The sequence below is a fragment of the Brachionichthys hirsutus genome, chromosome 3 (genome assembly GCF_040956055.1).
Source record: "Brachionichthys hirsutus isolate HB-005 chromosome 3, CSIRO-AGI_Bhir_v1, whole genome shotgun sequence".
NCBI classification, from domain to species: domain Eukaryota; kingdom Metazoa; phylum Chordata; class Actinopteri; order Lophiiformes; family Brachionichthyidae; genus Brachionichthys; species Brachionichthys hirsutus.
In genome coordinates this window covers 13946886-13963101 of record NC_090899.1, presented here as the reverse complement: position 1 = coordinate 13963101, position 16216 = coordinate 13946886, and the positions used below count along the sequence as shown (strand labels likewise).

The 16216-nt window shown below is 45.7% G+C and overlaps 1 protein-coding gene across 1 annotated transcript in view; it reads left to right on the top strand.

Moving 5' to 3' along the window:
- rims2a (regulating synaptic membrane exocytosis 2a) overlaps window positions 1–16216 on the top strand; it is a 117477-nt gene that overhangs the window by 52708 nt on the left and 48553 nt on the right. Inside the window, exons 7-8 of the mRNA XM_068755128.1 lie at window positions 8343–9286; window positions 15198–15409. Coding sequence (XP_068611229.1) covers window positions 8343–9286; window positions 15198–15409 — 1156 coding nt within the window. The remainder of the gene's footprint in view (window positions 1–8342; window positions 9287–15197; window positions 15410–16216) is intronic.

Sequence of the window (16216 nt, the reverse complement as noted above, 5' to 3'; positions counted from 1 at the left end):
CTCAAAAATAAAACTACATCAGCAAGTGGCTGATACGATCTACTCAAGTCCAATGGAACTGTGCAATGTGCAACCATCAACTATGAAGAATTAACAAGTCTTTTGCAAAAAAAAGAAAAAAGCATATCATGTTTTTCAGGAAGGATATGTGATCTTTCTGGACTTACAGTGTGTGACTGCAGCCGCCTTCCCTGCCTCGCTGAACGGCGAAGCTAGCGGTAGATTACAGCGAGTCTCTCTTAGCCATCATCTAAGAGTAGCTATAATCGCTGAGCCAACCGAGATCCATCTGATAACTCAGCTGATTCTCTAATTGGCTTGTTTCTTACGGGACTTCATTTTCTTCTTTTTTTTTTTAGCCCATTTCCCTCTTTTTGCTTGCTCTGCAAGACATTTGGCAGCCTGGACTTGTAGGAAAAGCTTGAGTTTCACATTTCATTTGGAGCCGCCTTCAGTCCTTGGAGGCTGTTGCAGTTGAATTTGTCGTTTTAATTGAATAGCTTTCAGATGAATGAAATGTCAAGGTGTGAGATAGCATTGGTAGGCTAACATGCCTCTGATCTAATCAGAGAGCTAGACTACGGTGTTACGTTACAGTGTGACCTGGTGTAAGGGACTTGAGATCATTTCAGTGTGACATGCTGTACAGCACAATGTGTATTGAGCTAAAAGGTTCTGTTCAGTACTGGTACAAATAAGGCGTGTCAGCAGCGGCTAATACAACATGGCAGTCAGTGTTACTTGTAGGTTTTAAAATCAACACGTACCACTTTATTTTAAACATTAATGTTTAGTACTCCTGGTACTTTATGTATTGCAGTTCTTAATCCTGTCCTGAAGTACCCGCTTGACTGGTTCATCATTTCTCTTCCAGTCAGTCCTGTTCCATTGCATCACTTCTTGAAGTTGTATAAGCAGATGTACCTGAAGCATCAGCATCAAGTGTGAGTCCTTAAATAGATTTGGTATACAGGAGTGAAAATACAGAACAAAATCAAGTACATGGCGCTTCAGAACAGGGTGTACTTGAGGAGTGAAGTGGGAGCATAATTTAGCAGCAACAGGGAACTCTTTGGCTTCGACCCTCGCTGCATATTGTGCTTTAATGCCGGCCTGTTCAGCTGCATTGAGTGTGATACACCGGGAGGACATGCGGATGATTCCGTCCCACACGGCTCGGCTCATGGTCGACTGGCACAGTCCCGATCGGTCTGCCAGCTCCCTCTGGGATGTCCCGGTTGCGAGGAACCCCATGTGGTCAGCACCGGTATCGGTACCGGCAGCGCATGGGTCCATGCGCTGTCGGGCTCCAGGGCCGGCCGCAGCTCTGCACACATTTCCGGGAGGATTAACAGCGGGAACCGGAAGCGGCTGACGAGCCAGTCGTCATCATGTAAACACACGCGCTCTTCTCATTGCACCATTTGCAGTGTCTTCTCATAGAGCCAAGGCAGCCATTGTGCTTTAGGCACCGCTTTTCTCTCATGCTTTTCTCTCTGCTCCTGTAATTTCAGACAGCTGAGTGCGTTAATTGTTCGTCGGTGTTCATTGTTCATGCTTCTCTGATGTGTGTTTCACATTTATTTAATATAACAGTTTCCCAGCATCACCTCTAAGTGTCGCCAAAGGGCCGGGCCCTGGAGTGGTCTCCGACAGTGGTATAGGAAACATACCCTGTTCTAAGTTGCTTGGAGTCCAGCAGCCTCGTCCCATCCCCCGCTTGCGTACCCCATATAGGACCTTTACCATGTCCCCTCCTTCTGACTGCCATCCTGGAAAATGTCATCACAGCAGCCCTCCCTAAGCCCATGCTCCTGCCGGTCAACTGTCGCTCCGGCCATCGCAATCATGACACATCCAAGTAGTCCAACTCAGAGCTAGTCTTATGGGAGGGCAGAGGTGAAGGGAGAGGAGCAAAGGACAGTAAGTGATGGTGTCAGATGTGAAAAGTGGTGAGATAGAAAGGCAAAATGAAGAGGCAGGAAGAAATAGGAGGGACAAGGAAAATACTGTTTTGTATTTGATCTGTTTTTATATTGCGCAGTTACTAAACTAAAGCCATGTAAGGCTTGCATTTTGAGGATCATAAGAGTTTGGGCTGATTGAGATTAGGCGGGCGCTGCTCTGCGATTGGTGAAGTCAGTGAGGAATCAACTATGGAATGTAATCCCAGAGGACCAAGCAGCAGACAGTTCAGACAGGGTCACCGCTGACCTCCAGCCAATCACACGATGACGCTATTAATCCCAAAAGTCTGCTGGTTTTCAAGCTCCAGAAACAGGATCATAAACTATGGCATCTCACGTCGTGCAGCAGCGCACTAGAGACTAAGCTGGTGATGCTTACGCTGCAATAATATTTGGATGCCAGGAATTGCAGCTAAATGCTTGACTTGCTGCAGGATCCCAAACGCCCGGTGGCCATCTGTGCAAGTCCTGCAGAGGATAGCGACTCTGCATCTGTAAGTGGAGCGTGTCTTTCTTCTTCTTCTGTTCTTGCTTTTTTTGGGTTGTTATCTCATTTCAATTGAGACCATTCCAGGATGTATTGCTGTCATTAGTGGGCCTGATTCTCTCTAAGTGGTGAGCCCTGCTACGCGGTGCCACTCATTTGTTCTCATTTGACTTCTCAGCATGATCAGCAAAGCAGCGACGGCACAATCCCCACGAGGGCAGCCTTGCATTTTCTCCTTGATTGCTTTCGGCTTCCTTATTTTAACATGTTTCTTCAGGAGCAGTGGGCGCAGAGCAAAAGGGTGCTGCTGCAAGTCTGCTTTTACTGCTGAGTGAGGCTCATTCATTGGCTTCTTAATCTGAAACAAGGTCCTTAGAGGTTTCTCTGGCGCTACATAGTTTGGACCGGACTGAGCTTCTGCCACAGATGGTTTGTAGACAGAAGACCGTGTGTTTGGTGCTGCAAGTGAGACAGCGATCTGAGCCGAGCCACATCCCGGGGTCTGAAATTTACTCTTGGTAAGTCTAAGTTATAGCTTTTAACTGAGACTCTCGCGAGCGGTTTGCATGTCAAATATACGATCTGCTGTTTTTTAATGTTATGTTTCTCCTGCTCATTGACATGTTGTCTGCAAGGCATTACAAGATAGAATGGAGAGTAACTTGTCTGCATAGAAGGTTGTGCATTTTTATATTTTTTTGCTATGCCATCCACAGTTAATTATAAACAACAGTTGTTTTGTTGTCTCGGGGATAGTCGCCATAGTAAGACCAGAGCCTCCTCATCACAAATAGGTTAAAGCAGGGCTAATACCCACCGTCTGTTTCTCTGGTCTTAAACTGAATATCAATATGACTTCCACTTAAATAGATGTGAGGAGGAGAGAGCCCACATAACCCGTCCTTGCCATTGTAATAGTTGTCACAGCAGGCGGTGTGGTCAGATTGAGACACTAATTATTCATGTAATTGTCTTACTTTGCATTAAAACAATTCTGACCAATCATACGTGTTTGTTTTGAACATAATGCGTAGTGATTTTTTTTTTGTAACTACAATCACAAATAGAAAACAGTAGCGACACAAGCTACCCTCAATTGTAATTGCATTTCACCGATTGTGTTGTACAATTATTTGCTAATATTTGGTGTTAATTTGGGTTTCTTTCAATGGGAGTGTTCAAGTGAATTAAAGCCTTTTAAAATGTAGATTTGGATAAAATGAATCATGATCCCAGTTCCCACTTCCAAAGTTGACGTGTTCTCACTGTACGGCTTTGTGTGTTGTTGTGGATGCTCTCTGTAAATGCATGCAGGATAACCTTCCCTTTTAAACCCGCCTTAAATGTTAATGATTTGAATTCGCAGGAGCTTCCTGTTTGATCTCAAAGCCTTTCATCATACAGCTGAGGCAGCGTGACACACACACACACCTAAACGCACTCAGCCTGGGAGCTGAGGTCTGCTGTGGATCTCGGTGATCCCGTCAGTGGGGCCAGGACGGGAACATATCTGATGAGGCAGAGCGAGGCAAACCCAGATGTCAGGCAACTTGAATCGAATGGCTTCTGTGTTGTGTTGCAGAAAATAAAATCTTTCTTTGCACCGTGAATTCGATACATCATGCTGCTTTCATAGGAATAACATTGCTATAAAAAGATGATGATAATATTACAGTTACCTGAAGAGCATTGGAGGTGTAGCTGTCCTGAGAGCAGAATCCGATGTCATGTCACTTTTGTTTCCATCTTAGCGAGGTGACACCACGTGTTATGCTTCTTTTTATTTGTCAGTGGTCAGAAAGGACAGGCATGACATCCTGATGTGCAGCAATCCCTACCACTAGATGTCACACTAGAGCACCATAATCTCTGACTACCTATAAATGTGGCTTCTTTTTTTTTTAATTCGCTCAAGTTTGCAAAAAGCAGCTTTCAGCTTCTGTGCGCAGAAAAACAATCTTGTTTTAAGTTGGCTGATGTTGTATTTCAGCTTTGTAAACGTTTGTGAGAAAATGAAGTACAGCAAACCTGACGTAGCCATAGACAGATCAACAACAAGTTTAAGGCTGCCCAAGTGTCTTTATTGTGTAATACTGTTTTATTGTATGTATGTATACCGGTACAATCTATTTTGTTTTTAATGGACATGCTTATTGGCTCCTGGCTTTACCGGTACTTTATTTTCAGAATAAAGTTTGTTTTAAGGAAGACTATGTGCTGCATTAAAAACAAAACCCATAGACGCTCAGATTACAGCTCATTCAGATTATTCTCTGTTACTCCAGTTCATCCTGACATGCAGTAGCATATATATTCACTTATGCTGTTTATCAGGGCGGATGTTTTATCCCTCAGGAGCGTTCCTCCAGCTCTTGTCTGTGCAGACAGCGGCCGTGCCTCTCTGTTCTCTGTTTCGGATCGCTGCTGTTTGACGCCACCTGAGCTCTGACTCAGTTCCATTGTGACATCACACCTTCTTGCTATATAAGGGCATATGACGGGGCAGCCTGGCCTCTGCGCAGCATCTCAGCCATTACAATCCAACGGCCGCTGAATGCACCACGCACACCACCTGCCTCTGTTACCATGTTTGGAGCAATGCATTGTTCCATTATCCTGGTCAGGGCTCACAGCATTAGCAACATGATGCAGATGCTGAAGCATGCATGCCAGCCACCGTAGACGCATCGGGCACACAAGGCTGAAGAGGACAGGTGAAATATGAAACCTTTTGTGAAGATAAGTTGGAGCCCATCAAAGAGCAGTTCGTTAATGTCTGCTGTAGCTGTTGTGAATGTCCTCTGTGTGCGAGTGTGTATTCACAGTGTCAGATTTCAACACAGCATCCCAGAGGGGCCATTCACCGGCAGCCCGGACAGCATCCTGTGAGCCCGTGCAGCACTATGAAAGAACACACACAACTAAGAATGCATGCATGCATTTACACACACAACACAACTTTCCATCATTACAAAGTGTCTATTTAAAGTGATATTTAATCGTGCTTGTCACACACGCCCGTTTCCAGCATCATATTTTCTCTCTGCCTGGCCGCTACTCCAGCATTTCATTTCTGCTGCTGCATCGCATTGGATTTTATGAATGAAGTGTTGCTCAGTTCATGTTCAGAAGCGCGTCATGTATCATGCAACAGCCTCCATGTGCTCCTCCAGTCGCGTTGCATCACACAGACTTGCACAGATCTTTGTTGGAAATAGAAATGTGTTCATTTCGTCTTGTGTTTGTGTTTGAAAAATGCTGATCATGTTTGTGTCTTTGAATTTGAATTGATCAAGCGATGTAGAAGACGGTGGCATTTACTGGAGTGTGAGTGAATGGGTGAATGTGAGGCTTAATTGTAAAATGCTTTTGGCACCGCAAAGGTGTAAAAAGCTCTATAAGTGCAGTCCAATTACCATTTACGTATCAGAGTCTGAAGAATGGGAGAGGTGAGAGTGGGAGAAAGTACTTCCTGTTTTTTTACGTACAAATCTGAACAATTTTGTTAACCAGTAACTGAATGAATCAAAATGATATTTGTTGAAATACTTGCATTAAAATCTTTACCTGGAGTAAACACAGGCATCGTGGTTAGATTGGTAGTTCGCTGTAAGCTGCATGGAGTTGTGTTAAACTATACCAGCAGGTATTGTGTATTAAAGTGTCTCTGATCCAGACATATGTTTTAATACAGGTTATAAGCAGCATGACTGAATTGATTTGGTATAAATCCTGGCATGGACAAACAGCTGCTGGTGTAGTAATCGACTTAACTGATGCATCATTAGCATTAAGCTGGAGCCGTATTGTTACTTTTAGCTCAGTTTTGGTCTCCTCCATCAAATGGGTTAAATATCCCATATTATACCCTTTTTTTCTACAAGTTTTCTACAAGTATGGGGCGACGGTGGCGCAGGTGGTTGAGCTGGTCGTCCTATGATCGAGAGGTTGGCAGTTCAATTCCCAGCTCCGGCACATGTGTCCGCTGTCGTTGTGTCCTTGGGCAAGACACCTCACCCACATTGCCTGAGTGTATGTTGGTGGTGGTCAGGAGGGCCGTTGGTGCAAATTGGCAGCTTTGCTCCTGTCAGTCTGCCCCAGAGCAGCTGTGGCTAGTAGCTTACCACCACCAAGTATGGTGTGAATCAATAATGCACAATGTGAAGCGTCTTTGCGTGCCTAGAAAAGCGCTATATAAAATCAAGCATTATTATTATTATTATTAAGTTAACGCAGTTCCCAGACACTTATATTAAATATCTGTGACAGTCTTTGGTCAAACTAGCAAACAGATGCTGCAGGACAGCGTCCCTCTTTTCTGTCTCAAACAGCTCTGTCAGAAAAGCCTCTGAAAACGAAAATTATTCATTCATTTTCTAACCGCTTATTCCGTTATTGGGTTCACTAATGAATGTGCATGCATGTGCACACACATCTTTTTTTCGTACTTTCACATCACAGTAAGAGAGATTTCTCCCAGAAGCGTTTCTGTACTTGATTACAGAACTACGGAGGATTGACTGGATGGTTTATTTAGTTGTTTTTGGGTTGATAATTACCCAAACCCTCCATAATTTTCGCCGCTTGTTTTTTAAATGTATACATTACTTTGTATTTCTGCAAGTTAGCCTGGTCACATATTGCATCGTGACTTTATCAGAACATTTTTGCCGTGACCAAAATGTGCATCATTCATATGTTAGTGACCTCGACAGTCCTGGTTTCAGATCCACCCAAGGGCCCAGGTGTTTCTTTTTGCACGTTCTCCCAAGTTGCTTGGGTTCTCTTCGAGTTCTCCGGCTTCCTCCCTCGATCCAAAGACATGCTGTGAAGGGGAACCAGTGGCACCAAGAAGCCTGTTGTATGAATGTGAGTGTGATTGTTTGTTCACCTTTGTGCTGGCCCTGTGATAATCTGGCCTCTTCTCTTGGCCATTGTCAGCTTGGACAGGCTCCTGTCTCTAATTAAAGTGTCAGGTTCATTTTAGAGAGATTATTCAGTGATTAGATTGATACACAAAACAAAGAAAACCGAAAGCATCCATTCTTTCTCACGTGCGCCTTGTCAGACTATTATCCATACAGAGCGTCTGTGATCCAGTGGGCAGAGCCCGAACCTCCACCAGGGTTCAGTGAATCAGCCAATCAATGATGAGCAGAGAGTCCTTTCCTTGGCCAGTGAGCAAGGTTGGCAGCAGTGATTTATGTAGCCCTTTGAAATTTCTGCAAAGATGTCACACATAAAATTAAAGGAATGCTTCACAGAGCTTATTATTCCTCACCAAAAATGTCATTATTATTGTGGAGGAAAAGTGGGAGAAATGTAGGAGAAAAGAGGCTTATGAATAATTGATTCTCAATAAAAAGAATAAATGCATTATCGTGTGGTTAGCCTCCTCCAGGCTTCTTGGATGGCTTCCTTTTTGTCAGTCGGACAATGGAAGAATGATTGATGGCTAATTTTACAAAGACGGGGGATCCTGACGGTAACCATACTTAAAAAATATCCAACTTGCCATGATGTTTTCACTGGAATCCCAAATTAAGTCTCTTCTATTTCACCATGAATTCAGACAGAAGTCTTAAAGTATCTTTACTTTAAGGGGGGAGGGGGGGGGGGGGTATGCAGTGCAAGGCTAAATTAAAATGATGATAGAGTTAAGGCTTCAGCTTCAGGAGAGATGCAGAGAGATGTGTGATGAAGAAGATGTCTCACTGATGCCTCGTGCTGCCGTTTGCACGCCGGTGGACATGCTATATGCTCATTGTGTATTTAATTAAGCTGCATCGACAACCACACAGTTTGCCGCACATTAAAAGACATCCAGCTGAAAGTGGACAAACCTCTTAAATCCTGTTCTTGCTCCCTTCTGCTTCCTCTTCCAACAGGAAAAGAAGCCCTTCTGCATCCAGGGATCCACACCAAAAATACGACCAAAGGGAGGGGGGCGACCACTCGCAGTATGCCCCTACGGACGGCGGCATGCCCAGATCACCGTCTGACTATGGGGATGGGGACCCTCGGCGGGCTCCGCGGGGTCCGCACATGTACCCGGATGCGGCACGGATGGGCTACCGGGACCGGCGGGGCCCTGGACGCTGGCACTCCCAGGAATACCCGCTGGACCAGGAGCTTGACGGACCACCCAGTGAGTACGACCTCCAGCGGCAAAGGCAGGAGGAATTCCAGGCCCGCTATCGCAGCGACCCCAATCTGGCTCGCTATCCCGTTAAGCCGCAGCCGTACGAGGAGCAGATGAGGATGCATGCTGAGGTGGGTCGCCTGAGACACGAGCGGCGCCACAGTGATGTCTCCCTGGCCTACACGGAGCAGGATGACCCCGGCCCCATCCGGCTGTCCCGTCAGCATCTCACGGAGCGCCGGCCACCTCTTGTGGGACAGCGGTCCTACTCTGTGGACCGCTCCTCTCCTGGGGCGATGAGTCCCAGCCTTGGAAGCCACAGAACCTCCAACCACAGCCCGCCAACACCGCATCGCAGTCCTGTGCTAGGTGACAGATCTGGAGACCTACGCAGAGGTGACCCCGGTGTAGGAGGAGATCCAATGAGGAGGCAGCAACACCACCTAGACCCCAGCTCGGCTGTCCGCAAGACCAAGAGGGAGAAGATGGAGACCATGCTGAGAAATGACTCTCTCAGCTCGGACCAATCGGAGTCGGTGCGGCCGCCACCCCCGAAGCCCCACAAAACCAAAAAGGGGGGAAAGATGCGGCAGGTGTCGCTGAGCAGCTCAGAGGAGGAGCTGGCCACCACCCCAGAGTACACCAGCTGCGAGGATGTGGAGATCGAGAGTGAGTCAGTCAGCGAGAAAGGTGAGAGGAACCACACCAACCGGCACGCCGGTCGGCCGCCATCTTTAATAGCTCTATGAATGCACATTCCTCACATGATTTTCCTGCAGTTATGAAGCTCTACTTCTGACATGTTGTTTTTAGGAAAGGATGATGTCATTACAGTTTAAATGTGTTATTGCTGCTGTCTCTTGTTGAATTGAAATGGATTTGCTTTTGACACAGTTGTAACCCAGTCTACAGTCCCTGTATTGTGTTCTATGTGTCTGTGTCTGTTTGTATGTGTGGCTCATTATTTTCAGGAAGAGCTATTATTAGTTTTATTTTTATTTTTTTACTTTACAAGTAACTTAACGCAGTTTGAAAAGTTAATCTGACCAATGCCCATTTTCACTGAAATCATCCATCAGGTGTTCGCTTAGTTTAGCGCTCCTCAGTCGGGCAGCACTCACAGCACAAGAGACCTCATTTCTCCCATCATGCACCTGCACCTAAATGCAACAGTTCCCTGATAATTCATTCCTCAGAATAGGAATCAATGACACCCCCCCGCCTTCAGGATCATATTGCTGTCTTTTTAAGTTTGACAGTGATTTAATTATTTTTTCATGCATCCAGGCAACTTTAATCAGTGACAGAAGCTTATCCACCTTGTGGGACGCGGGCCTGCTGAAGCCTAGCTCAACTGACTATGGGCGAGAGGTGGGGGGGGGGGCACACCTGGATTAGACACCAGCTCATTGGAGGCGGGAGGAAACCTGGAAAAAAAAACCTTTGCAGGTACAAGCAGAACATACATACTCTGCAGAGAAATTAAACCCGGACAACAGCGCTATACACTGCGCCACCGTGCACTGCTTCTTTTAGCACCAAACAACAGCAATGAAGACATTTTCAGATTGTATTTTTTTTTGCTGAACTCAACCCCCCCATCCCCACTCACACACACACACTGAAAACAATGAGCCTTACATGATTGCATTTTACGTGTGTTATCTCTGCACATTCTTGAATCTGTTTTCAGTGGCGACGTGTGGTTGTCTGTGCGACTGCGATGTGAATGAATCTGCTGCTCGGGGACGGGGGGGGCGTCTCCTTCTGCTGGGGTCTCGTGGCGTATACTTTGTCGGTGTTTCTCGCGCCGTAATGAACGGTGTTACCCGGCGGGGGGGTTTGGGTGTCGCCATCAGGTTAAGGTGTGCAGAGTAAATAAAGTGTATTATACTGTGTTGTCACTCCAGCACATGAAATCTTGGGGGTCATTAGCGAAGGTGTGCACAGGTGATATTGTTTTTCTTGCTAGTTGCTGCACTTTTCCACTTTGTCTTCATGACTGGTTTTGCACAACGTGGCAACTTTGTTTAAACTGTCAGCCCTTAAAGGCCGTCAAAATGAAGGAAGCTATATAAATGAAGTCTTTACATCGTGATAACATTTACTACAGCCTTTCCTGCTGTCAAACAAGGACGCAGAAACGGACAACAGACCTCTCGTGTTTGACCTGCTTGGAGACAAAGAGCACTCGTCCAAGTCTGTAAGCATGTACCCGGCAAGCAGTGCAGCCAGGTGACTAAATTAAACGCCACTTTGTATAAAATCAACACCAGGAGCAATTGTCTAAGCTGTTTCCTTCTCTGCAGCTCCACCCGGCTGACAGATGTTGTGATTGCAAATTGATTTTGTTGTCAAACCTGTAATTACAGAGGCCCTAAACCTCAGACATGGCCAAACGCCGCCGACGGAGGAGCAGCTGCAGCCTGCAGAACATTCAGAAAGAGAGGAAAATGCAGCATAGAGGTGCTTTTGTCAGGAGCACCAGCCCAAACTGAGGAATTCAGTTGTGCTCTGTTATGTAACTGTTCTCCTCAAAAGCAGCAGTCCAGCACCAGCGCTACGTTATTGATGTGGGTGTTTCTTGGTTTCCAGTTAGCCAGCAAAAAATAAAATAAAAATACCACTGAGGGGGAAAAAGCAGGTTGCGTTGAGGTTTCTGCTGTTTCTGTCCGATTCCTCCGCGGGTCCCTCTGTGTAGGAGAGGGGAACAACAGGCAAAAATACGTGTCCATTTTTTATATTGGCTCCAAAAAAAAAAATCCCTTAGACAGCTGATTCTAATTCTTTGGTCTTTATTTAGAGGTCATTGGCACTATCATTAATTTATGACATCATTAACGCTGCTTTGATATGATGTGAGGAGTCTGATTAATGGTTTGGGCTGCAGAAATCTGATTACGTCCACACATCAAAATCTATCCTGGCTGTACAGAATTTCTAAATTGAACCAATGTAGCATGCGCTAAGGCTAAACCAGGTTGCACTGGTGTTAAAATGATTGCTGATCATGATCAAGAATCCCTTTGCTAACACAAAAAAAATGCAAAGCCATCATTCTTTGATTAGTTACGATCGGGGCAGTTTATCCAAACCAGAGTGCCAAAAGCCAAAAATATAGCAATTAATGGTAGTTGCGTGTGAGGTGAGTGCAGGGATGGAAAAGAGGGCAGACAGCAGCTTTTGGCCGTACGTGGAACATCGATGCCTTGAGGTTGGTTGACTCAGCTTGGCCGGACCATGCAGGAGACGAGGGGACAGCTGAGGGGAGCGCTGGGTAGTCTGAGATGGAGAGATGAGTTGTGTCAGCTGCAATGGGTGTGATTCATCCCTCCAAGACCCACAGACTGATTTATGTTTATTGACATGCAGTCTGCCAGTCTGACAGTTGGTGCCGCACAGACCATAAGGGGAAGCTGGCGCTAACCATAGCAGAAAGGTGGACATGGTGTCGCCTCATTTTTTATTACTCATAATGGAAGTCTGTTGGGTTCGTGGTCTCAAGCTTAAGGACAATTATTCTTATGACATAAACCACTTAAATCTCAATATATAATGTGTTTGTCATTTGGCCAGATATGATGAGATTTGTTTTAGAGTGTAAATCAACGTGTTCAGCTCTTCAGAGGTTCTTTACGTGACGCTTCTCAGCATGGTAACTATGTTAAAACACACTCATTGTTTCACCCCCTGCCTACTTTCTGCTCTTGCCCCTTGACTTGTAGTAAAAACAACATCAATAATTAATGATCCAATTAATAGTTTACACTGGTTTTTATTGACCTGTCAAAGTGATGGAGAGCCTGATGGTGGTGAACACTGCCACTGCCTTCGCGCTTGCCTTTGCCCTGAGTCAGCACTTTTTCAGGGCATCAGAGCGGGCCTGGGGGGTGGGGGCTGGGGGGGGGGGGGCTGAAATGGCAGGGCTGGGCGCAGACTGCTGATGCTCACAATTTATGGCCATGATGAGTTTCCTTCTCTCTGAAAAACCACATAAGCGCCTCACTGGAGAGCAGCGGCCAAATTGTGGCATGCCACTGGCAATAAAGCTTTCAGAAGAAGAAAGGGGAAAGGCTGTTTGCACCCCCAGGCAGGGGCCTCCACACATCCGGTTAGAGAGGTTTAGGTGCTATTACTACATGTAAAGTATCTAAATGTAATTTATCCAATACGTTAAAATAGACAAACAGAGACCTCTTAATGATGGATGATGTTTGTTGTTTCCCCTTTACCCAAGCATAAATGCAGGCCTTAACCTGTTTGGACTGTTGTGGCTGCATTAAGCAAGCCACTTGTCCAATGAGAGCTTCAACCATTCTGACGTTAATGCTGCTGGTAAAAAAATGGCAGGTAAGAGGCAAACTTCGTGGTCAGCTACGGGTTGTTCTGTCCGAGTTCATCCATAGCGCTTCATCAGAGGGTTTCACCGTAGTCAGTGTTTATGCACTCCATCCACCCGTCGATGATAAAGATAAAGATGTTCCAGAGAGGCATTAACGTGAACAAGCACCGTGTTGGATGAGTTTAAATAAAGATAGAGCGAGTTAAGATAATAAAGCCAAAGCTGGGCTCCGATGCTACTAAGACTATTCCAAGTCAAATATGGGCATGAAACATAACTTTATTAACACATGTATCTTAATTTATGTGAGCAAAAAGAGATCTGATGGGGGAATGAGACATGATCTCTTGAACAATCTGTCAGGTTTATTAGCATGCACATTAGCTGTGGAGGGTGAGCGCAGGTGGTCCAGAGCGCTGGAGGCTGATACCATCCTTCAAAGTTGCTTTAGTTAAACTGCTGCCCAGTGTCCTCGCATGACGGCAGATGAGTACTAGCGTCATACAAGTACACAAACTCTAGAGGTACAAAGTGGTATCATGGAGCAGGGCAGCCCAGGGCGAGCAGCTTCAGTACCTTCAGCCCTCCCTTTGCGTCTCCATGTGCAGTCTGTTGTTAAGCCTCTCTATCAGAGTTCTGTTGATTTCCTACGGATTGAATCGTCGGTCAGAGAATTCCTGAAGGAGGCCTGTCCTGCATGGATCTATTAGATTCTACAGCAGGGGAAGTGAAGTGTGTAGAATGCGATGCATATGGCCCAGTGACGCACAAGCACGGTGCTTTCAGATGACCTAACTACGCCTGCGGTCCTCAGGTTGAAAGCGGCACATGCCAAGTGGAGGAGCAGGATTGGCTGGATGCCTGTTTCCTATTGCTCCTCACAGAGGTGAACAGAAGGTAACTCTGACAATCATCAAAAGGAAATTATCTCAATTCAGGGCAAGTGTGAGATTTATTAGCCATCTTAAATACACAAAAGTGACCAAATACTAACACGTGGCGGGGTAGAGCGGAACTGTGAGGGTTGTGCCAAATAAAATATATCAAGTATAACAAAAAAAAAAAAGGTCTGAGCTCACCACTTCCTATATATACTGTATATATAAAAAGGATTTCTTTTCTACAAATTTAGTACAAATAGAACTTGCAGTGGCACCAACCCCTAACCTGGTTAAATGACAAGGCGTGACTATACTTGTATGCAAAATGTACATAGCTTGTGTAAGGGGAGGCTTTTCAATGGCGTCCTCTGCTCTGCTGAGGAAAAGTAGAGACACACACACACAAACAGACCGACACAGCCACTCTACCCACCACAGCCCCAAACAGAGTTTCCTCATTGGTAAAATGACCAATCTGAATTTTTCATCTGCTTTCATTTGATTGGACGATTTAGCTCTATTACTGAATTGTAAAATGACTTTCAGCGTAAATGAAATAATGTCATCCAGCTGTTGACCAAAATGTGCCAATACAGCCTGAGCCTTCAGTCCATTTTACCTCCAGACTATACTGTCCTGTTTGTGGTACTTGACTGGGATGAGTTGTAATTTAATTAGAATTATATACTATATAAATACAATGTAATTAAATAAGAATTAAATACATTTTGGAATTTATTCTGTGCCTAAAAAGAGACGGTAAAGCAAACTAAACAATTCTATATGGTCATGGAAGTCCCAGCTAAGAGCTCTTTGGTCGTCTCCTGACTGATCTCTATTCGGGTGGTCAGATCATTGATTGATTGATTGATTGTCCCTTTTTGGTATCAGCTGTGCTGCATCTTTCATTCTCCACAGGGATCTGAGACATTGATTGACTGATTGGCTTGGGGTCTGAGCCGTATGTGACTGTGTGTGTGAGTGTGCACACAAATGAAGGATGTCTTGTGCGGTGTGTGTTAATGTGTGTACTTTGTGGTGTCCTCACCGGCCCCTCTTGCTGTCCCTTCTTGTGTATGTGTGCCCTGTCCCCCTCCCCCCCCACCCCCACACACCTTACAGGAGATTTGGATGGCCATTGGTGGGACCATGCATCTTGGCATAGCAGCGAGGCCTCCCCAATGTCTTTGGTGAGACATGTGGAGCCCTGCCTTGACATCCACCCTTTAACCCCCATGTCTTTGACCCTCTCTCTGTCATCTCTCCCCCCCCTCCCCTTTCTCCCAGAGTCTTTTGTCATTTCATGTTTCCTTTGTTTTATTTACACCTTTGCATGTTGTTTTTCTCTTTTCTTTCTGTTTTTATCCCACATCTATAGGGGACAGTCAAAGGGGAAAAAGAAAAACTATTGCGCAGACATTTATGTCCGAGCCGACACACACCTTATCTGAGAGGCAAAAGAAAATGGTGCGCTTTGGGGGACACTCATTTGAAGAGGACTTGGCATGGTGTGAACCGCAGGTTAAAGACTCGGGAGTTGATACGTGCAGTAGCACTACCCTAAACGAGGAGCATAGCCATAGTGAGAAGGTACTGAGACAATAGCCTGCATTCTATTCTTATTTATGACCTACCCATCCACTCTTTGTTTCCTCTGTCACTCAGTGTAAATAGGTGAGATGTTTGTTTTATGATTTTTTTTAATTTGACGTTTGTTTCCCGTTTCCTTTTCCTTTTCCCATTACTTTTTGGCTCCGCCTTCTTCGGCGTTGCCGAATAAAGTCTTCTGGGGACTTCCTCTTTGCTTGCTACTTGTACTTGCTGTTTTGCTCACCAGGCAGAAGCCGCACATCTTGCATTGGTCTTAAAAAGAAGCGCACTGACACACAACCTCTCTGTTTGTCGTGGCACACAGGAATGTGGGTCCCCCCCCCCCCCCCCCTAGTTGCATGCACGTTCTCCTCCGTATGTTATGTCCTTGCTCTGCAGCGGTTCTGTTCAGTGCAGCAGAAACACCTTTATTTAGGCCCGGCCTCTCACTCTGCTGCCCCCCCCCCCCCCCCCCGACAGCACCCAGTCCCTTCCATACTGTCCACTTAGAACACCAAACGGGAAAGATTTATTTTGCACAAAGGATCAAACGTTCGTTTTTCTTTTTCCCCTTCCACTGCGCGTCTGTGACCCCCCCCCCCCACCGGTGTCTCGTGGCTTTATTCTGTACTGTCTATGCGCCATTCTTTTTGGTACTGGACCAGCACCTCATAGCCCACTTCATTTGTTTTCTGGTGTCTTGACCTCTTCCCCCTCTTTGCGGTCTGCGTTCCCCTCCCTGCTTCACGTGTCACAGTTCACTGTGTCCTCTGCATGAGGCATTGCATGAAGCTCAGTCCACGCTCG